Source organism: Oryctolagus cuniculus, chromosome 3 (assembly GCF_964237555.1).
Source record: "Oryctolagus cuniculus chromosome 3, mOryCun1.1, whole genome shotgun sequence".
Classification (NCBI taxonomy): Eukaryota; Metazoa; Chordata; class Mammalia; order Lagomorpha; family Leporidae; genus Oryctolagus; species Oryctolagus cuniculus.
In genome coordinates, this window is record NC_091434.1 from 158,581,867 (window position 1) to 158,605,275 (window position 23,409).

At 39.0% G+C, this 23,409-nt stretch overlaps 1 protein-coding gene and 1 long non-coding RNA gene across 14 annotated transcripts in view; one reads left to right on the forward strand and one right to left on the reverse strand.

The window, feature by feature from the left end:
- CADPS2 (calcium dependent secretion activator 2) overlaps positions 1-23,409 on the reverse strand; it is a 665,654-nt gene that overhangs the window by 243,267 nt on the left and 398,978 nt on the right. For all 11 annotated transcript variants that reach the window (XM_051849752.2, XM_070071264.1, XM_008258272.4 and 8 more), the window contains one exon: positions 1,125-1,191. In XM_051849752.2, coding sequence (XP_051705712.2) covers positions 1,125-1,191 — 67 coding nt within the window. The remainder of the gene's footprint in view (positions 1-1,124; positions 1,192-23,409) is intronic.
- LOC138849055 (uncharacterized) overlaps positions 1-23,409 on the forward strand; it is a 32,802-nt gene that overhangs the window by 7,480 nt on the left and 1,913 nt on the right. The window contains exon 1 of one of the 3 annotated variants that reach the window (XR_011387433.1): positions 6,431-6,570. The exons of 1 other annotated variant lie outside the window; for it this stretch is intronic. This is a non-coding gene — a long non-coding RNA (uncharacterized lncRNA). Of the gene's footprint in view, positions 1-6,430; positions 6,571-20,626; positions 20,761-23,409 lie in introns of those variants that run through there. One more of the 3 variants, XR_011387432.1, reaches the window with a different exon arrangement.

Below are 23,409 nucleotides of genomic sequence, written 5' to 3' on the forward strand. Positions count from 1 at the left end.
GTGAGCATAGCTGCCTTCCAAAAATGTTTATGTCAGTATGTGATATATATGGCATGGTTGGATAAAATGGGTGATTACGGGTACTATAGTTTATCTATACAGTGGTCTTCAAGGAGTGGTCTTGGAATTCTAGAGAATGTCAAGATCTGTGGGGAGCAACTCAGACTAGACTGTTACTCGAATTAAGACTTATTCTGTGCATCTGCTCTCCCACAATATGGCGCTGGGAGAGGAGGAAACAGCTTCTACACAGCTGCCTCCAGTTCAACCAATAACCTGCAGGAGCTGATCCTGCTCCTGATTGGAGGAGAGCAGCGTACTCGGCGTGTGGGTAGCAGAGTTGGGATTGGTGGAAGAGGATTATAAAGGAGGAGAGAGACAACATGCACCAGGAACATCTGAAGGAACACCTGAGCAGCCCCCGAGAGCCGGCCGGCGGTGTGCCGCTCCCCCGCGGAAGTGGGGAAAGTGGCAGGGGGCACCGCCCTTCCACGGAGGTGGAAGGGATGGTAGCCAACCCGGGAAGAACCAGCAGCAAACCCGGGGAGGGCCGAGCAGACAAAAGAACAACGCAGGGTCCTGTGTCATTCCTCCACGAAGAGGGGGAGCGACATAATGGTGCCGTGACTCAGATAGGAAGCCTAGGCAGGGTTTAGTGTCGTTCCTCCATGAAGAGGGGGGGCGACAAAGATCCTTTCAGGAGTTTATAAAGCCAAAACTATTTCCATAACAATATTCAGAAGTTGTTTGCCTTTTCCATGTCTATTCTCTCATGAGTTTATTGTGGAGTTTTTCAGACACAACGATTCATCTGATATTGTAGCAAATTAAATGCAGAACCTGATATGAGAATATACCTACATTCTATTAAACCAAACAATAAAGAGACATGCAAAAATGTAAAACATTTCAGGAAATCCTTTGCCCCAGCCATGTTATTTTACAGAAAAAATGCTATTTGAATTAGCATACAAAGCATTGCTACTTTAATTTGAAAACAAGTATTTAAATTTTTTTCATTTGTAACTTCTAAAACAGTGAATATTAATAGGAAGACCCACATAAACAAAAGTTCATAAACAACTGTCCCACAGTGATAGAATAACAAGAAAATAATGACTAACCTGAACAAGAACAAAGTAACGTTTTTTCCATCTTTTCCAAACTTTCTGTCCAAGGGCATACAGGTATCTGGTAAGAAAAGCAAACAAAATTATACTTTACACAAATAATGTTGTGGTTCTACGTGATCATATTTCTTCCATAGGTATTTACTTTTGAGATCAGCCTCCTAAAGTCAAAGTTTAGTTCACTTGGCGTCTGAGACAGCCTGCAGCTTCTGTGTTACACAATGGCTGAAGCTCCTGAAAGGGAACTGATTTTATGTGTCTTATCAGTTTGTCAGTTCTTACCACAAGTTGAGCCTACTAGGAGTTAGAAAGGATGACCAAATAACCAGTTGGAATTTCATCCTTCCACACACATCTTAAGAGAGATAAAGGCTATGAATTCTCAGGAGAGGCAAAGTGCTAAGTGCTTCACTGCTCAGCTGACCAGAGCTGAGTAGTACAGGGCCTGAGAAGGAACTGGTTGTACAGTCAAGGACCAAGGTTGAAGGGTCACCGTCCAGCTGGGTAACCCTGAAACGTGCCCGCACCAGTCTCAGTTTCCACTTCCCAACCTAGCAAATGACAGGTTGGGACTTGTTGATTCCTAAGGTCCCGACCAGTTCAATCATGATGAGATTTTCTTGACTTAGGAAAGCCTATCACTGTAAATTTATTTAACTGTAAAATTCAGAAAATAATGAAGATGGCTTGGTATAATTTAACATAGTTTCTTTCATGGCTTTTAACTTGGCATTGACATTTATAACCCTAATTTAAATGATTAAAGTGGTCAATCACTGGAGAACAGAATTTCTGCTATTACTTTAAAGGACACACTAATATATCGGGGAGGGGGGCAAGAAATTAAAAATTAATGAGTGTGAGCTTGTGGAGAGCCACAGAACAACATATAAACACCTTCTGAATATTTGGAGGTAGAGACCTCATTTTAAAAGTAAGGATTTTTTTCACCATTTCATCACAATTCCTTTATGTGAATTGAAGGTTTAACAGTGCAGAGGCTATTCATATTAATTATACACAATCCTAAGCTACAAAAAGAGCAGTACGAATAACAGTTTGCCTAGGGGCTTCAAGTTTAAAGAGATTCTTTCACAATTTCTATGGCTGAAATCTCAGCTTGCACTTTTACTTTCTACTTTATTTAAATAATATTCTTTTGCACAACACAACAAATACACTTCTTGCTTCCTTTAAAAAAGAGTAATATGGGATGCTGCTCGATAAGGTGTGGTGACATGAACGGGTATTCTCATTTATCACTCATGGGTGTAAACATGAGACCACCTTTCTGCAGAATAATATGGAAATACACGAAAACAGTCCTACCTTTTCATTCTGGAGTTTATTCACATAATAATGAGAAATGCACATAAAATCTATGCTACATGGATATGACAAACTATATCACTTATAGTATTGGAAACTGATAACAACTTAAATGTCCAAACATAGGGGAATTATTTAATAAATGCTGGCATATACACAAAAAGAAATACTATGTTGCTGTTGAAATATTTTTGATAAAACTAATAATATATATCAGGCTGGTGTTGTGGTGAAACAGATTAAGCTGCCACCTGCAATGCGGGCATCCCCTGTGAACACTAGTTCGAGTCCTGGCTGCTCCACTTCTGATACAGTCCCCTACTACCATGCCTCAGAAAGTAGAGAAAGACGGCCCAAGTCCTTGCGCTGCTGCACTCATGTGGGAGACCTGGATGAAGCTCCTGGCTTCCACCTGGCCCAAATCCAGTTGTTATGGGTCTTTGGAAAGTGAAGATCTTTCTTGGTCTCTCCTTCTCTCTCTCTGTAACTTTGATTTTCAAATAAATAAAAAAGTCTTTAAAAAGCCCTAAAAATACATAACTATTTTCCTCTATAACCTTATGTCACAAAGCACAGTTCAAAACTACCAAATGGGACAGGTGTTTGCCCTGCAGTTAAGATGTGTCTGCATCTCATATCAGAATGTATGGGTTAAAACTCCAGCTCTAACTCCCAATTACAACATCATGCTAAAGCACAGGCTGGGAGGCAGCAGTGATCCTTCCAATAGTTGGGTCCCTATCACCCATGCGAGGGATCTGGATGGCACCAGCCCAAGGCCCTTGCAGGCATTTGAGAAGTGAACCAACAGGTGGGAGTTCTCTTTCTCCTCTTCTCAAACAAAACAAAACAGGAAAGATGTGCGTGTCTGGTACAGTGGTTAGGAAGTTGATCAAAACACCAATATCCCACCAGAGAACCTGGGTTCAATAAGTAGCTACAGCTCCTAACTCGTTTCCTGTTAATGTGCATCCTGGGAGGTTACATTGATGGTTCAATAGGGTTCCCTGCTATCAACATGGGAGACCTGGATTGAGTCTCAGCTCCCAGCTTTCGTCTTGCCATTTCCCAGACATTGCAGGCATCGGGGGAGTAAACCAGCAGATGGAAGTTCTCTCAGTCTGTCTTTCTCTACCTCTCAAAATAAAATGAAATGAGGCCAAGACCTCAGTAGACACTTTACAAAAGAGGAAATCCAAATGGCCAACAGACACATGAAAAAATGTTCAAGATCACTAGCAATCAGGGAAATGCAAATCAAAACCACCATGAGGTTTCACCTCACCCCAGTTAGAATGGCTCACATTCAGAAATCTACCAACAATAGATGCTGGAGAGGATGTGGGGAAAAAGGGACACTAACCCACCGTTGGTGGGAATGCAAAGTGGTCAAGCCACTATGGAAGTCAGTCTGGAGATTCCTCCGAAACCTGAATATAACCCTACCATTCAACCCAGCCATCCACTCCTTGGAATTTACCCAAAGGAATTTAAATTGGCAAACAAACAAGCTGTCTGCACCTTAATGTTTATTGAAGCTCAATTCACAATAGCTAAGACCTGGAACCAACCCAAATGCCCATCAACAATAGACTGGATAAAGAAATTATGGGACATGTACTCTATAGAATACTATACAGCAGTCAAAAACAACGAAACCCGGTCATTTGCAACAAGATGGAGGAATTTGGAAAACATCATGCTGAGTGAATTAAGCCAGTCCCAAAGGGACAAATATCATATGTTCTCCCTGATCGGTGACAACTAACTGAGCACCAAAGGGGAAACTTGTTGAAGTGAAATGGACACTATGAGAAACAGTGACTTGATCAGCTCTTGTCCTGACTGTTGACGTACAATGTAATACTTTATCCACATTAGTATTTTTTCTTTGTTTTGTTCTAGTACTATTGGTTGAACTCTGTAATTAACACACAATTATTCTTAGGTGTTTAAATTTTAACTGAAAAGTGATCCCTGTTAGGAATCTGGAAAACATTATGCTGAGTGAAATAAGCCAATCCCAAAGGGACAAATACCACAAGTTCTCCTTGATAGGTGACAACTAACTGAGCACCAAAAAGGAAACCTGTAAAAGTGAAATGAACACTATGAGAAATGGTGACTAGATCAGCCCTCACCCTGACTGTTGATGAGCAACTTGATAAGTTATCCCTCTTAGTATTTTTTTTTGTTTGTTCTACTTAATACTTTTGGTTAAATACTGTAATCAATACACAGTTATTCTCAAGTGTTGAAACTTAACTGAAAAGTCATCACTGTTAAATATAAGAGTGGGAATAAGAGAGGGAAGAAATGTGCAATTAGGGACATGCTCAAGCTGACTTACCTCAAACTGTAGAGTTAGAAACATACCAGGGGATTCCAATTCAATCCCATCAAGGTGGCATGTACCAATGCCATCTCACTAGTCCCAGTGATCAATTTCTGTTCACAATTGATCATAATGATAGGACTAAGAACCAAAGGGATCACATAAACAAGAATAGTGTCTGCAAATACTAGCTGATAGAAAAAAAAAAGGAGAGAATGATGCAACATGGGAAGTGAGATACACAGCAGACCCATAGAATGGCAGATGTCCTAAATAGCATTCTGGCCTCAGAATCAGCCCTTAAGGCATGCGGATCTGGCTGAAAAGTCCATGAGAATATTTCAGGCATGGAAAGCCAAGGCACTCTGGGGAAAAAAAAAAAAAAAAAAAACCTAAATGAAAGATCTCCGCATGTGAGATCCCAGTGGAAAGAACAGGTCATCAAAGAAGGAGGTACCTTTCTCTGAAGGGAGGAGAGAACTTCCACTTTAACCATGGCCTTGTCTAAAAATTATCAGAGTCAGTGAACTCAGGGGGCTTCCATAGCCTTGGCAGCTCATGACAAGAGCCTAGGGTGATTACTGATGCCATAAACAAGAGTGTCAATTTGTTAAGTCAACAACAGGAGTCACTGTGCACTTACTCCTCATGTAGGATCTTTGTCCTTAGTGTGCTGTACATTGAGATTTAATGCTATAACTAGTACTCAAACAGGATTTTTCACTTTATGTTTCTGTGTGGGAGCAAACTGTTGAAATCTTTACTTAATGTGTGCTAAATTGATCTTCTGTATATAAAGAGAAACGAAAATGAATCTTGATGTGAATGGAAGGGGAGAGGGAGTGGGAAAGGGGAGGGTTGCGGGTGGGAGGGACGTTATGGGGGGGAAGCCATTGTAATCCATAAGCTGTACTTTGGAAATTTATATTCATTAAATAAAAGTTTTAAAAAAATAAAAATAAAATGAAATGAAATGAAACAAAAAACTACACACATTAGTAATGATTTGGAATTTTTCAAACAAAATAGAAATAAATATTTCAAAATATTTTTATTTTTGAGTGGTGAAATTATGGCATATTTAATTTTTCTTCTTTATTCCCTATATTTTCTACATTTTCAGGATCAAGAGGAAAAAAGCATGCACTAAAAGTTGAAATAAAACAACTAGGATATTATGCTACATTGGAAAGCAATACCCAAAAGGCAATCTGCAGCATGTATTTCCTTTAATACACATGATCTGGCTGAAGTGCTTGGTGAACTTCTGACCAGCTCTCATACTCACGTGTGCTAAGGGTACAATGCAGATTCACTTAATGGCCAAAGGAGATGGCTACTGCTCCTCCCACCTGTTTACTGTTGCTTCTGGAGTCCCCTCAAAAATCTTTTGCCTACCCTTACTCAAGATTCTAATTTCTTTCCTATAGTTCTAGTGATGGGTGTTTAGTTGCTCTCCTTCTACCTTTTCTCTTTTTTTCTCCTCCTGAAATATGTATGCATATTTTTATTTCAATTTTTAGACCATGCTTTTCTCTCCTATTCCTGAAAATTTAGAAAATACAATCTCCAATTACAAGGTAAAAGCAATGACCCCAGGCTGCTGGATACTATGGACATAACAGATGACCTCAATGACAGTGCACTAGCAATATGTGCACCATAGAGCTGCCTGGGAGACACAGGGGCATTTGGAATAACCTCTGCCTGCGCCCTCAGCCTGCTTATCAGCACATTCAGTGTTACTGTATAGACTGCTGGGCAACTCAGCTGCACGTAAGTGAAAGTAAACAATGATATGCAAACCATAAATACAAGTAAGTTAATGTGAGTTTTGCTGACACTAGGGTGTTGCATAAACAGTCAGCTTCAACATCATTGTTCTAGAACAACAGATTGTAAAATTTGGAATGAAAAAGTATTGTTTCTCTAAAGACATAAAGCATAGGGGTGGGTGGATGTACACATGTTGCATGCAGTGGTAGATGTTATTAAAAGTAGAATAAAAGAGAATTTGGGACTGAAGCCAAGGTAAGCATCTGAATGTAGGACCTTGAGTATTTTGGGCTGTTGTACTGTAAGAAAGAATTCAATCAAATATATACAAAAGTGACAACTGGTTAAAGATATCCATAAAATAACTGGTCAGAAGAGTCTTCTTGGCTATCCACAGAAAAGAAATAACACTCAGGAAAAGGTTAACTGTGTATAAGGGACATGCAGAAAAAAAAAAAAAAACAGTTTCTATCCTCTTAAAGTTTTCACATTAGCCAGAAAAAATTATGATATAAAAATGGGCATAAATAAAATATATCAGAAGAGATAACCATATCAAATTAAGTTTCATTGAAGTTAACTTAAAATGTTAGGTTTCTTTTTCTATAAGGAAGAGTTCTTGGACTAGGTAACAGTATCACTTTTCTAATGGTACAAAATTAGATTCCCAGCACAAGAGACATTTTTTAAAAATGAGAATGAAAAGCTCATTAATATTGTTAAAGAGTAAAAGCTTAAAAGCAATCTAATAAACAGTAAAGAATGATTAGTTTGCCATTAAAAGTGATGTCAAGGGTAGGTACTGTGGTGTAGCAGGCTAGGCTGCTGATAGGGACACACAAGTCTCACGTTGAAGTACCTGGTTCAAGTCTTGGCTACTCTGCTTCCAATCCAGAAGGCAGCAGATGAGGAATGGAATTCTTGGGTCCCTGCCTTCCACAAGGGAGACTCAGAAAGAGGTCTATGGTCCTGGTTTCAGGCTGGCACAGCCTTGGCTGTAGTGGGTTTTGGGGGAGTCAACCAGCAAAGGGAAGATATCTCTCTCTCCATCTCTTTTTTCCCCCTTTCTCTGTCTTCATCTATCTATCTATCAATCTATCTATCTATATCTATTGCTTTGTCTTTCAAATAAATAAAAATAAAGATTTTAAAAAAGCAATATCCCTCCCCCCCCAAAGACATTATCAATGACAAGGAAAAAGCCTTACCATGTTAAGTTTTAAAAAAGCAGTTGCATGAGTTTATTTTATGTGTATGGAAAGCCCCAGAAAATGCAACAAAATTTTGAGCCTATAGCTAATATGTGGCCAGTGAGATTAAAGAAGAGTTTCATATTCATCTGTTGTTTTTCTGCATTTTTACAATCTCTACATTGACTATGTCTGTTTCAAAGTGCTAAGCTGATCATATAAGTAGGATAAGTGTTTGGTAATAATAATAGGCAGAATTAAAAAAGAATGAATGCTCCAACATGGGAAGCAATCTATACAGCAGACTCATAGAATGACAATCATCTTAAGTAGAACTCTGACCTCAGAATCAATTCTTAAGTCATTCTGGTTTGGCTGAAAAGCCCAGGGGAGCATTTCAGGCATGGAAAGCCAAGACACTGTGGCAAAAAAAAAATGTTCTACATGAAGGACCTCTGTGGGCAAGACCCCAGTGGAAAGAAGTGGCCACCAAAGAAGGATGTACTTTCCTCTGAAGGGAGGAGAGAGCGTCTACTTTGCCTTTGACCTTTTTGAACTACTGAAAGAGTTTGTGGATCCAACAGGCTTCCATAGCCTAGGAAGGATCACATCAAGAGCCTTGGATGATCACTGACATCATACATTAGAGTGTCAATTGTCAAACAAATAATAGGAGTCACTGTGCACTAACTTCCCATGAAGGACCTCTGTCCTCAAGGAGCTGTATTAAGAAATTTAATAGTAAAACTTGTTCTCAAAGAATTACTTCGTTTTAGTATATTAAGTGGAGGATATTCTTATGTCACACAAATTATAGTTATGTCTATGTGCTAGCAAATGATATATCATTCTTGGGTTCCTCTTTAAAGATAATTAAGTTTCCAAAAAAAAAAAAAAAAGCAAAATTATCATTGACATTCAATGACTTTGAACAGTCGTTGTCTGGGCTGTTTTTGTTCTTTTTTATATTATGATTTGTTTTCAGCTTTTCTTTGTTTGATTTTTTTCTCTCTCTTTTTCTCGTTCACACAAAGTGCTGAAATTTTTACCTAGAATGGAGTTAATATTTTGTGTATAAAAAATGAAAATAGATCTCAGTAAAAAACAAGAGTGGGAACAGGAGATGGATGAGGATGAGTGGTGGAGTGTGGGTGGCAGAGCAGGTATGGTGGGAAGAATTATTATGTTCCTAAAGTTGTATTTATGAAATTTATACAAATAAAAAAAATTAAAAATACAATTTAGGGGCTCCTGAAGACAGGAGCCCAGAACTCAATCTGGGTTTCTCATATTAAAGTTCAGGACCCAACTATTGGAGCTATCACCTACTGTCTCCCAAGGTGTTCATCAGCAGAAAGCTTTAATGGAAACAGTAACCAGGGCCTGAACAAGGGACTCAAACCTGGATACTCTGATATGGAATGCAAGCAACCCAAGAGGCAGCTTAACCACTGGGCCAAACATCTGCCCCTACATCTTTTTTTAAAGTAAGGTTTATTGGTATGGTTTACATAAATAAAATTCACTTGTTTTAGGTGTTCACTTCATTGAATATTGACAGTCATAACCATACCACAGTATAGACATTTCCATCACCCCCAGATTTTCCTTATGCCATATGGTCAATATATTTCTCACAGCCCCAGCTCTAGAAACCACTGATTTGTGACCTTATCATTTTTCATTTTCAAGATCTCATAAATTTGAAATTATATGGTACTTCTCCATTTGCCTTTGACTCCTTTCATCTCATAAAACACCTCTGCAACTTAGCCAGTTTGTTGTATTAGGAGTCCATTCATTTTGATGCTAAGTAGTTAATTCTACTGTATAAACTCAATGTGTCTATCCCTTAAGTTGTTGCTGGGCATTTGCGTTGTTTCTATCCTTTTGAATATAATAAATAAAGGTACCATAAACATTTGTATACAAGTCTTTAATATCCATATGTTTAATTTCTCCTGGGTAAATATCTAGGAGTGGGATTGCTGGGTCACATAGAAAGTGCTGGGGGCTGGTGCTGTGGTGTAGCAGGTAAAGCTGCTGCCTGCAGTGCTGGCATCCTATAGAGGCACTACTTTGTGTCCTGGCTGTTCCATTTCTGATCCAGCTCTCTGCTATGGCTTGGGAAAGCAATAGAAGATGGCCCAAGTTCTTGGGTCCCTGAATCAATGTGTGAGATCCAGAAGAATCTCCTGGTTCCAGCTCAGATCTTTGTGGCCAACTGGGGAGTAAACCAGAGGATGGAAGACCTCTCTCTCTCTCTCTCTCTCTCTCTCTCTCTCTGCCTTTCTGCAACTCTGCCTTTCAAATAAATAAATATTTTTTAAAAAGAAAATGCATGTTTATAATAGATTGCAAATTGTTTTCCAAAGTGACTACAATATTTTTTACCATCATTGGCAATGTATGACAACACATATCACTTAAAAATTATTACTTAAAAGGCAGAAAGAAAAAGCACTTTTTTCCCCTGCTGTTTCACTTTCCAAATGCCTGTGACAGGACCCTGGACAGGGGCCAAAGCTGCAATCTCAAATCTCAAATCTATACCTGCCTCATGGGTTATCAGGGACCCAATTACTTAACCCTTCACTACTTCCTCCTAAGATCTACATTAGAAGAGTGTTGAAATCAGGAACTAGAGCAGGTATCAAACCCTGGTACTCCATATGGGAATGTGGGCATTTTAATTGGCATCCTATCCACCTGGCCAAACAACAGCTGCTACATCTTACTTTTGTAATCAGAAAGGTTACTATTATTAAGTATTTTGGGTAATAGTCATGTTAATACTATAAATATTTCTGGTATGACTAAGCTGAATACCTAGACCAAATATAAGGGTCTTCAGAAAGTTGGTAGATAATTCATATTATGAGAACATCCCCTTATAAGTTTCAAAATTCATTTGCCTCAAAATAAAATTATCTTGCAGTTCCATTTTCTTGCAAACCTGCTGAAATACCCTGTAGAAAGCATTTGCCTCTTTTCTCAGTACAGATGAGGATTCCTGCAGGTTTTCATAGATAAGTAGGGTTCCCAGTTTTCAAGACTTTTCTTACATTTTGGAATCTGAAGCAGTTTAAGTTCTATATAGGTTGGTCATTTTGTCATCTGTGCTTGGGTGGGAATGTGAAGGAGTGAGGAAAAAAGGGTGAAGAACACCCAGATATTTGGTAATTAGGCATTTCATTTATTAGAAAAGCTCTATAAAACAAATGCAAATCCATCTTCACGCTCAGCACTGTTGTTCAATCCCTGTCCTGTCTTTTTAAGGCCCAGTGTGGGGGAATACATTTTTTTAAATGATATTTAAGGTTCAAAAGATTATTTTCACTGTAGAAAATATAGGAATGTTACATTTAACCTGATATCATGTTATGCTAGGCAGCAGGGTCTGTTCATTTAACCTGAACAGCAGTGTCCAAGTATCCTTTATCACTGAAAAATGGGTTCCTCTATATAGAGACTGAATCTACATCGGTAGCAAGGTTTTAAAGAAATCATAACATAATATATTGACTTAACATCAAATAATCATAAAACATAATTTGATCTTTCATTAATGAAAGAACCCTGCAGCATCTCAGGGTCATTATCACAAACATCAATTATAGCTGCATAATGCCATAAAAGGAAAAGGTGCTGCTGACAGGACTAAATCTAGCTATCTGACAATAGTAATAATTAAACAGACACTTGATTACTATTTACTTGCTTCATAAAAATAGTCCAGTGCATTCTTGCAAATCTAGTTTTTATATTTTCTTGTCATCCAAATTCAGCACAAATTGGTTTTTTACTGCACTATGAACTATGAATCTATCAAATAGAGACATAGAAGAAAATCATCCAAGAAATGTACTTGTCATCCTGGAGTGAGAGCACCTTGGCTGGCTATGATGGATCTGCCCATGGGTCTGCTCTGCAGCTGTACTCTCCCAGAGTATGTTGTAACCTGCTGAGTCATTACTAGCTCCCTCTCAAGTGTATGATTAACTCAAATGAAAAAGTTATTTTTTAAGTGTATGTAAATCATATCTGCCAAATTCCACTCAAACTGGGAACGACATTTAACTGGGTTTTATGTGACAATTTATAATGTTATCCAATAAAATAAGTATTTATCACACAGCATGAAAAAGAATTCTCTAATGGGTATACTGATTTTCTTCACCTTATTTTAAGGAGAAAAACAGATTTTGGGGGGACAGGGCAAGGCTTTCAACATTATTCATTTTCATCAACTCACAGAATTTAGTTTTAAATAACATTTGTTTCTCATCTTTGCTAAATTCTTTCAGTTAAATAAGGAATGGATAAAAAAAGAAAGAACACAAATACCACCAGTTTTCTCTGTCATGCTACAAACTCCAGTACACCATTAGAATATACCCTAGGATAAAATTCCCTAACCAAGGTTAAATTTGAGCCAAGAATGAGTTGATTAGGAATAAGAGAGATATTCTATTGAACACATTTCACACACATATACTTCCAATGCTAATTTGCATTAAATTCCCACTGAAATATTTCTAAAGCATCACAATACTCTTGTAATTAGAGTATTTTAGATTACTTAGAAATAAATGCTCAGGTACTATTTAAAACTGTGTGCTTTCACCAAAACATCCAACTTAAATAACATATTAAGAAGTCATTCCCTTTGAGCAAAAAAGAAAAAAAAATGCCTGTTTAACTTTAAAATCTTCTTTCATGGGATTAGGTAACAAAGAAATTAGTAGCATTGACACAAAGGATTTAACACATAGAAGTAAAGTCTTGAAGTATTTGGTTTCATCAATCATTATAAACACAGCAATATTCTTAAAATATTCATTCCTCTTCTAAAGTTATTTCTAATGCAAAGCACTATTTGGTCCAAGGAAACATGTATCAATATTAGGAAACAACACAACACAACTGCTTACCAATGTTTCATCCACCTATGACTTGTTTTTTATTTCTAACTATTCCTAGGTTATATTGTATCCTCAAGTATCAGAGAGATGAGAAAGTGAACTTTAAGATTTTTGGTTCTATATTTAAAATATGATTGGATGCACAGAATATGTGCTACACTGTTAAGAAAAAATAAATAACAGAATTATGTGTTTGTCCATTTGAATTTTTTGAAAGGAAACGACTAAATCTCAGGTTGTAATAGTTCCTTCCAACAAAGTAAAAAGCACATTTTTTCATCTTGTATATCAATAGTGATATAGGTGGTCATAACATTAAAAATTACACAACCTGTTTCATATCAACATGGTCCTTACAACAGTCATCTGTTGATAAGCCAGCTGGAAGGTACACCACAGGTTACTTCTAAGAACTTTTATTTGAACACAAAAACCATCTTTATGAATTCCCCAGAATGGCTCTCAATAATAGATTTGTTTACTAAAATGAACTTTGGTAAAAATATTCAAGCAAAACAAAAAGTGACATAATCACTATGCATATTTTTGTTGAATTTCAAGTAAACAGTTTGTATTTCATCAAAAGTCAACACAGCAATGCTTATTAAATTATTTTAAATGATTATTTTTACATGGAACTCTCCTGAATATATTAAAATTAAGACAAAATCCCTCAGAAATAATTTTAATAAGTTAAGTCATTTTATATAAATACTATATATTTTCTGATACATATTTATAATCATTTATGAAATTTCAAGAATACATTTCAACTGGAATATATACTAATTATTCTAGCAACAGTAATGACACAGATAATATTTTCTCTCTGACAGCTGGAAATAGAAAATAGTAACATGAAATAAAGAAGTTGGTCATACACTTTGAAAGAACTTTAAAAAACATTTCCAACTTGAATATTGTTCAAAGAATACTTCAACACACAAAGATTCTCCAAACCTATTACTAAATATTGTAGTTTGGTTTCAATTAGAGTGGTGGCATACAGTTCTAATAAGAATGGAGAATATGACAATTTATTTGCACTGAGTCCATGCTGTGAGGTTCATGGTTTTACTTTATGATGAAAAATCATCACTAATGAATATTTGAAAAACATAATTGTATACAGAAGATGAGAATTATTTGGTGCTTGAAAGAAAAAGAGGTATTACTTTGGTGGATCACTTAGAGTCTAGCTCTTTATTCCAAGGAACAGAACAATCAATCTACATGATGAATGATAAAGTCTTTTCTTCTATAAGCTTTTATTTTTCATGGAAAAACACAGAAAGAAAAAAAATCAATATATAGAGTAGTTTAGTCCTGGAAAGGGCTTTCTTAAAGGGAAACCTCAGTCAAGGTTGAAAGAGCAATTAATGCAGGCTCAAAAATCTGGGCCATTCTGATGGAGTTCAGTTAACATGTGGCAGAAGTAATCATCCACTTGTGAAAATGATTTTCGGTTCATTCTCAAACACCTTTCAGACACTCATGATCCCATTTAACTGACAACAATACAGGCTATCTGTGGGCACCATTGCATTTGATGTGAAAACCAATAGGGACCAAATGCCCTCAGGCACTTGCAGTCATCCCTGCACGTTCTCTGCTGCTTACATAAAAGGAACCATCCTTCCCCTGCATTCTGTCTTTTATTTAACCCCACAAGATTACCACCCCCCCCTTTTTTTGGTTTTGTTTTTTAGTTAAGCATGAGAAAATTAACTGAACATTAAGACACCTATAAGTAAACACTTTCCTGAATTCTTAGAGGAGAGAGTACAAGTTGTGGGGAGCTCAGGAAAGCACCTTCACCGAGTAAAATTATGGATCTGTTCTGAGAGAAACTACTATGGAAGAAAAACCAAAAATTCATTCTGCTGAGCAAGAAGTTAAATGTCCGTGCTATACAAACAGCAGGCATAGTAACTTGAATAAAGTAGTTCTTCATTTATTTTTTAAAAATTTATTTATTTACTTGAAAGTCAGTTACACAGACACAGAAGGAGAGGCAGAGAGAGAGAGAGGTCTTCCATCTGATGGTTCACTCCCCAGATGGCTGCAATGGCCGAAGCTGCACCGATCTAAAGGCAGGGGCCCAAGGACTTGGGCCATCTTCTACTGCTTTCCCAGGCCATAGCAAAGAGCTGGATCGGAAGTGGAGCAGCCGGGACTCGATTGGCGCCCATATGGGATGCCGGCACTGCAAGGTGGCGACTTTACTCACTATGCCACAGTGCTGGCCCGATTTTAGGTATGACATTTTGTGGAATCAGTAATGTAAAAACTGTCATTTTTCTTTTCCCTGATAAGTTTTACCTTCTGATAGTTAAATCTCAAATATCAGATAAGTATAGCAGGCTATAGGGTATAAACTATCTTAAAAATTAGCATGCCTGGGGCCAGGATTGTGGCATAGTCAGTTAAGCCACTGCCCACAACACCAGCACATCATATCAGTGTGTTGTTTGAGTAATGGCTGCTCCACTCCCAATCTAGCTTCCTGATAATGCACCTGGGAAAGCAGTGGACTATCTCCCAAGTGCTTGAGTTCTGGATGAAGTTCCCAGCTCAGGGTTCACTCTGTCCTAGCCCTGGCTGTAGCAGCCATTTAGAGAGTAAATCAGCAGATGTCTTTCCTTCTCTCTCTCTGTTGCTCTGCCTTGTGTGTGTGTGTATGTGTGTGTGTATGCACATGTTACTGCACACTCTAGAAAATCAACAGTGGCAAAGAAGCAAACTGCTAACAAGACCTTAAAGCCCCATTCTAGCCTCAGCTATCAAGAACTAACTGGTCATTCTCTAAGAGGTGTTCCACTATAAATGGAACCAAATAAATAAAACCAAACTGGGAAAATTCTATGAGTAGCTGCATGAAAAGTACTTTTAAATATCTAAATATGGGGCCAGTTCTGTGGCTTAATAGGCTAAACTTCCACCTGCAGTACAGGCAGCCCATTTGGGCTCCAGTTAGAGTCCTGGCTGCTCCACTCCAGTACAGCTCTCTGCTAATGGCCTGGGAAAGCAGTGGAAGATGGCCCAAGTGTTTGGGCCCCTGCACTCAGGTGGGAAACCCAGAAGAAGCTCCTGGCTTTGGATCAGCCTAGCTCCAACCATTGTAGCACTTTAGGGAAGACCTTTATCTCTGTCTCTCCCTCGGTCTGTATCTCTCAAGTAAATAAATAAAATCTTAAAAACATTTAAATACAAGCCGAACAATCTAACTGATTGAAACTGTGCAGAGAAATCTTTTATGAAAAAGGCAGTTTTCATGATTTTTATCATTGACAACTGTCATCAGTATTCTCTTCTACATAAATTAACAGAACAAGTGCCTCTGTGTGTTTTTAAATGGCTTCAGGATCTCTCCAATGTTAACATTTATAAGGTTTTAAAAATGTTAGGGTCTCCTTTTTTTAACTTTTATTTAATGAATATAAATTTCAAAAGTACAGCTTATGGATTACAATGGCTTCCCCCCCCATAACGTCCCTCCCACCTGCTACCCTCCCCTTTCCCACTCCCTCTCCCCTTCCATTCACATCAAGATTCATTTTTAATTATCTTTATATACAGAAGATCAGTTTAGCATACATTAAGTAAAGATTTCAACAGTTTGCTCCCACACAGAAACATAAAGTGAAAAATCCTGTTTGAGTACTAGTTATAGCATTAAATCTCAATGTACAGCACACTAAGGACAAAGATCCTACATGAGGAGTAAGTGCACAGGGACTCCTGTTGTTGACTTAACAAATTGACACTCTTGTTTATGGCATCAGTAATCACCCTAGGCTCTTGTCATGAGCTGCCAAGGCTATGGAAGCCCCCTGAGTTCACCGACTCTGATCATATTTAGACAAGGCCATGGTCAAAGTGGAAGTTCTCTCCTCCCTTCAGAGAAAGGTACCTCCTTCTTTGATGACCCGTTCTTTCCACTGGGATCTCACTCACGGAGGGTCTCCTTTTTTAAAAGTATGTTTCTTAGAATTGAAAAATGAAAGTGGTATATATTAATGGTATGCATGATGTTTTCAAATATGTATTCATCACAGAATGGGTAAAGTTAATTGATATATTCTGCCACAGAAGGCATATTTTGTAAAGCATGGTTTCACATTTTCCCTCAATTTAAATGCCCTTCAATTGTTCTTCACCTGTAGAAGCTTCATTGTCTTGTTAAAAGTAAAGAAATATCTTAGTGGCTGGCACTGTGGCACAGGGTTTAAGCCACAGCCTGCAATGCTAGCATCCCATATCAGGGAGCTGGTTCAAGTCCCAGCTGATCTGTTTCTGATACAGCTTTCTGTACTGTGCCTTGGCAAGGCAGTGGATGATGCACCAAGTACTTGGGCCCCTGCCACCGAGGTGGAAGACCCAGATGGAGTTTCTCTTTCCTAGCTTCAGCTTGACCCAGCCCCGGCTGTTGCAGCCATCTAGGGAGTGAACTAGTGGATGGAAAATCTCAGTCTCTCCCTCTCCCTCAACCCCATCTGTCACTCTGCCTTTTAAATAAATAAATCTTTTTTTAAGAGAAATATCTCAGACTTGGATAAAAGAGGAAAAAATTCCTTAGAGTATTCTGAACAACTTTCCTTACCTGACCCATTTTATTTATTTGAAAGACAGAGTTACAGAACGGGGGCCGGGGGGGGGGGGCTGGTATACTCCCCTAAATGGCCACAATGGCCTGTGCTGAGCCAAAATGAAGCTAGGAGCCAGGAGCTTCCTTTGGGTCTCCCATGTAGGTTCAGGGGCCCAAGGACTTGGGCTATCCTCCACTGTTTTCCCAGGCACATTAGCAGGGAGCTGGATCAGAAGTGCAGCATTCAGGACTCAAACTGGTGCCCATATGGGGTGCTGGCACTTCAAGCCAGGGCTTTAATCTGCTGTGCCACAGCACTGACACCTCTTAACAGGTTCTGTGGATGAAAACTTCTAAGAAGCTTTAGAGGACTTGTGCAATGAGACATGAAGATTGGGAAAGGTATAGGGGAGAACATTGTATTCAGTGTCTCCAAGATATAGTGTTGCTTGTAGAACACCTTATAGGAGTCATGTTCTCTAGCACACATGGGGAAATTAGCTGGACCAGAATATTGCTAATGGACCTTTAAGCAATAAAGTCATATGATTAAAGTTTTACACTGTTCAAAATTAATATCCTAGTTACAATTAAACTACCTTCTTCACGTCTAACATATTTTCACCAGGAATCTATAAAGATTAAAGATTTATATTTAAAAAGCACAGTTTTCTTTACAAGCTGGATCCCAGTAACCAAGGACTATATTTGATTCTTTTTTTTTTTTTTTTTTTTTGACAGGCTGAGTTAGAGAGAGACAGAGAGAAAGTCTTCCTTCCGTTGGTTCACTCCCCCAAATGGCTCCTACAGCTGGCGTGCTGTGCCGATCTGAAGCCAGGAGCCAGGTGCCTCCTCCTGGTCTCCCATGGGGTGCAGGGCCCAAGGACTTGGGCCATCCTCCACTGCACTCCTGTGCCACAGCAGAGAGCTGGACTGGAAGAGGAGCAACTGGGACAGAATCCGGCACCTCAACTGGGACTAGAACCCGGGGTGCCAGCGCCGCAGGCTGAGGATTAGCCTAGTGTGCTGTGGCGCCGGCCTGAGTCTTGAATAGTTGTGGGGAGCAACTCAGACTAGACTAAGTTACTGGAATTAAGACTTATTCTATGCATCTGCTCTCCCACAATATGGCACTGGGAGAGGAGGAAACAGCTTCTACACAGCTGCCTCCAGTTCAACCAATAAACTGTAGGACCTGCTCCTGATTGGAGGAGAGCAGCGTACTCGGCGTGTGGGTAGCCGAGTTGGGATTGGTGGAAGAGGACTATAAAGGAGGAGAGAGACAACATGCACCAGGAACATCTATCTGAAGGAACACCTGTGCAGCCCCCGAGAGAGCCGGCCGGCGGTGTGCCGCTCCCCCGCGGAAGTGGGGAAAGTAGCAGGGGGAACTGCCCTTCCACGGAGGTGGAAGGGACGGTAGCCAACCCGGGAAGAACCAGCAGCAAACCCGGGGAGGGCCGAGCAGACAAAAGAACAGCGCAGGATCCTGTGTTGTTCCTCCACGAAGACGGGGAGCGACAAATAGTTGCTTCTCCTGTAATGTTGCTGTCAGGTCTTAATGAGGACATTTTGGGAGAGCTATGAAACACTCCATTTTGGAGGGTTATCTTCATGCCGCTGATTTACGAAGGATTTGAATGCCTCCTGACAGCCTTGGAACTTCAAATGTATGCTTTGTGACCAACATATCTGCAGCCAAGGACTGAAGGACAAGGCCTCAGTATCCTCACTGCCTAGTACTGCATCTTTACATCGTACAAATCTATGTGTCTGTCTCAGAATTCTCATGACAATCAATCATGATAAAAACACAATAAAGAAAGTATATCTTCAGGTTAAAATTGATTAGGTTTCTGAGCTGGAGGACCACACCTTCACCTCGCCCCTGTGTGACCTCACGCCTCTACCCGGCCACACCTGTGCACTCACTGGCCAATCGGATTCATTATCCACTCCCCTTTGGAAGTGGATTAAAAGCCTGGACACAGTGTGCCTGCCCCTTCCTTTCCTTGGCCTCTTGCCAGTAAGGGGCCTCTGTGGCCCTGTTCCTCCAAGGCACATGGCCTTTGGGCCACCCACCTTATGCTTCCTGACCTAGATGCTCCTCCAAGTGCTGGTTCCTGGTACTTGGTGTGAACCCACATTTACGTCTCTCCTTTAGACAGGGGCCTCACTTTCCTATGCATTTCTCTCACTGAATAAAAGCTTAAAAATGTAAAAAAAAAAAAAGTATATCTTTGCCAGGATATGCAAAATAAAAAAAAAAGTTTTGTATAGCTTTTGGATTTTCCATACAATTGGTACTGCTATATTTAGTTGGATATAGAGTATTCAAAAAGCTTTAGGAGAAGATGGTTCTAAATTTTAACTTAATAGATGAGGTGAAATCTAAAAGAAGCATGGAGTGGCATTATGAAAGCAGGTAGAGAATTTCAAGAGTCCAGCACACTTCAAATCTCTCTGTCCCAAGGACAGACTTCCCAGGACCTTTGAACCCATGCTGAAATCAGACCCAACCTCACAGTGTCACAGAAGCCTTTTAGTCAAAATGCAATAGAATATGCTTATGCTTAACTATTGCAGAATGATATTTGATTTCTAATTTCCACTAATACACTTAAATTTTGGATACATGAATATTATTGGAATCTCCAAAGAGGATGAACAATTCAGTACTTTTACTGGCCTGAGTTCTGAACAAATTGAAGACAAAAGAATTGACAGCTAAAGGATAAAATACGAACTTTCATGCTGACAAGGATAATATTTAAGAATGTAGTTTATTTCTGTAAGAACTGGGCTTTTTCATGAGGCTAAGTATTAAGGTTAGACACACTTTCCCAGTAACAGGGAGTGCTGCACACAACAGCCATGGGCCTAACACTCCCATGAAAGACTTAGGCAGAGGTTTCTCCTGTGGACAACTCACTTTCAAGGGACAAAGGAGGGGCAAAGGGCTAATCTATACAACGTCCAGTTTCTTTTTCTCAAGCTAACCAATCAGGTAGTTATAAAAATGCAGAGAGGGAAGAGAGGCCAGTAATATCTTAGGAATGGACGGGATTTCTCTTCACAAGTATCAGGGATGCAGAATTATGTGGTATTTTTTTTTTTTCGAAACAGGGAAGAAAGAATGAAAACACCCTGGTGGTGGGGAGGGAGACAGGAGAAAACACACGGAGGAAGAGAGACACAAATGAATGATTCTCTTACATCTAACGTCCTCTAACTTTACATCACTAGGTGCCAGGCACCGATTTCACTTTTCTCACTTGTAAAAGAAGAACAACAATACTTTCCCTGACTATAAAGGACAGTGTTGTAACCAAGAATGTAGGATTTTGGCAACGAGGGACAGGGACAGGGAATCTGAAATGGTTGAGTCCTTCAAGCTTGTTTCTCACAGGAGTTCCAGGAAAATTTACTGAGAAACATCACTCAGAAGGGGCCCACAAACAAGAAAAGCTGCAAGAAACCAGTTGGGGTGAGATTTTATATGAAGACGTACGTTGCATAAGAAGGAACAGCTCCCTTCCTCTCGTTTTCTGCTCCCCAGACACCCTTCAACCCCTCCTCTAAAACCTGGCAAGCTGCTTCTTGGGAGGCAGTTTCTTTAGGGAACTACACCTTCCGACTCTATCCTTTGCCGGTCACCAACAAAGCATTCCTTTGGTTGGTTCCTGTCTGAGGCTGATTATTCAGAGACGTCCCAAGCAAATGAACATCCTTGTCTCTGCTAAGTGTTGTTACAAAAATCTAGGGGAATGTTGGGTGAAAAAGAAGGGCCTCTGAAACTAAAGTACAATGTAAATCAAGGCAACATTATTATTAATAGAATTAGTGGTGATAGTAGAACACTTGGAAGAATATTTTAACCTAACTTTTTTGAAGGGCTCAAAAAACACAGGGAGGGAAGTGATGATGAATTTTCAGCTTTGTCTCATTTAATAAAAAAAATGTTTCAAACAGGACCTATTCCTAATTTAAAAATTTTATTTGAAAGGCAAGAGGGTGTGGGGGATTGATCTTTAATCTCCTGGCTCACTCCCAAATGCTTGCACTGCCAGGGCTGGGCCATGCTGTAGCCAGGAGATAGGGCCCCAGTTGGGGTTACCCACCTGAGTACTTGAGCCATCACCTGCTGTCTCTCAGGGTGCATCTTAATGGTAAGCTAGATGGGAAGCAGGACCAGGATCAAACCCAAGCATTCTGATATGAGACACAGGCATCCCAAGCAGCAACTTAATCACTGTGTAAAATCTGCACTAGTTCTTTCTTTCTAAAATAAAGTATTTGTGTATCTATGATATCACAAAAGGTAAAACCACAACAAAGGTTATCTCTTTTTATACATCAGGTACACACAATATTTCTATAGAGTACCTACTTTATGTTTCCAAGCTACTGAATTCTTTAGGTTCTTAAGAGATTTGTATTTATCAACCAACTAAAAAATTCTAGATTACTAACAGGAAAATACAGCCTGAAATTCAGTCTCTCCCTCATATACATTAATTATTTAGAGAATGAATAGCAAAATAAATCGGGTAGTAATGTGCACCCATGTTCAACAAGGTTGAGATTCACTAGACAAGGTTTGTGTAATGTTGTACTACCGATGAAAGCGGAATACAAAGAAAAACAAAATCTAGATAGTCAACAGAAAAAATAGAGAGCCTTTAGCATTTACAGCTAGTATTCAGAATTTCAAGTCTCAGATAGTTTTGGTTAAAACTGACCTTGTAATAACTCATTATTTAGCTACTGCTAAACATTAAAGTTTTTCTATATTAACTTGATAAAGTGTCTTGACAAGTTTGATGTGTCCAAAATGAATTACCACCTCACCCTCTTCTAACCTTTTCCTTTTACATTTTTTAAAAGAAAATGTTTTGAAGATTACTTAATTCTACTTAAATGCTGCCACCTTTATTATTGAGTTACCTGCTTTATTCAGTAGACAAAATTTTCTGTTTTGAGGGAATGTTTGCGCCATCTACTGCACAAGAATATATTACTACTTTTGTCAAGGGAACTGTATACCACTTCTAAAGATACTTGCTAAGTTATTCCTTCCTAAATGCAAGTTTGGAACAAGATTTGCTCCTTTTCTTTGAGGCACAAACTAGTACAGGAAATCAGTACAATTTCTCCCAAAGCAGCACCAATATATGTTCAAATAATCCTCCATTTCTATGTTAATGGAATTATTTCACAAGGTCAAATAGTTAAAAGCTCCCATGGATAAGAAACAGGAAGGAAAACACAGTTGGAGGCAAAAAGGTAAGTACCTCACTGGGGGTGGGAGTGCAGGTATGTTAGAAGAATCACTATAATCCTAAAGGTGTACTTATGAAATTTGTACTCATTAAAGAAAAGGTTTCTTAAAAAAATATGCTAGCAGCTAATTTTAAAACAATACAAGCAGAAGCTCCTGTCTTTAGATAAAAAGCAACAGATAAAGACTAGAACTCTGTTACATGAATTTGTAAGGATCACAATTACTTCAAAGAAAGAATTAAAGCCAATCTGCAAATGTCTCTGAATTTTTTGTAACAGCAATAATATGGAGTGTGGGGGAGATAAGTCCTTGGAAGAAATATCCTCTGGCACTTCCCAAATAAAAGAACTGAAAACAAATGAGCTCAGTTCAGTTTTAATCAAGGAGGTATGCTATTTTTTCCCCCAGGAAAATAAAATAGGAATTTTGTTTCAAGATTAATGTCAAAACTACATCCCTGTGCGGGGAGTCTGAGTCAGTCGCTGGTACATTTATAACTGTTTTGCAGTGTGATGCATAAGTTATTAGAACGTTTATAGGACTTACACTGCAAGGACAGCATTACAGCATATCTGTTAAGGCTGCTGCCTGCGATGCTGGCATCACCTTTGGGCATTGGTTCACGTCCTGGCTCTTCCATTTCTGATCAATCTCCCTGATAATGGCCTGAGAAAAGCAGAATAGGATGACCGAACTGTCTGGACCCATGCTACCCTGTGGGAAACCCAGATGAAGCTTCTGGCTCCTGACTTTGGCCTGCCTCGGCCCTAGACGTTATAGTCATTTGGGAAGTGAATCAGCAGATGGAAGATCTGTCTCTCCCTTCTTTCTGTAACTCAAATAAATAACTAA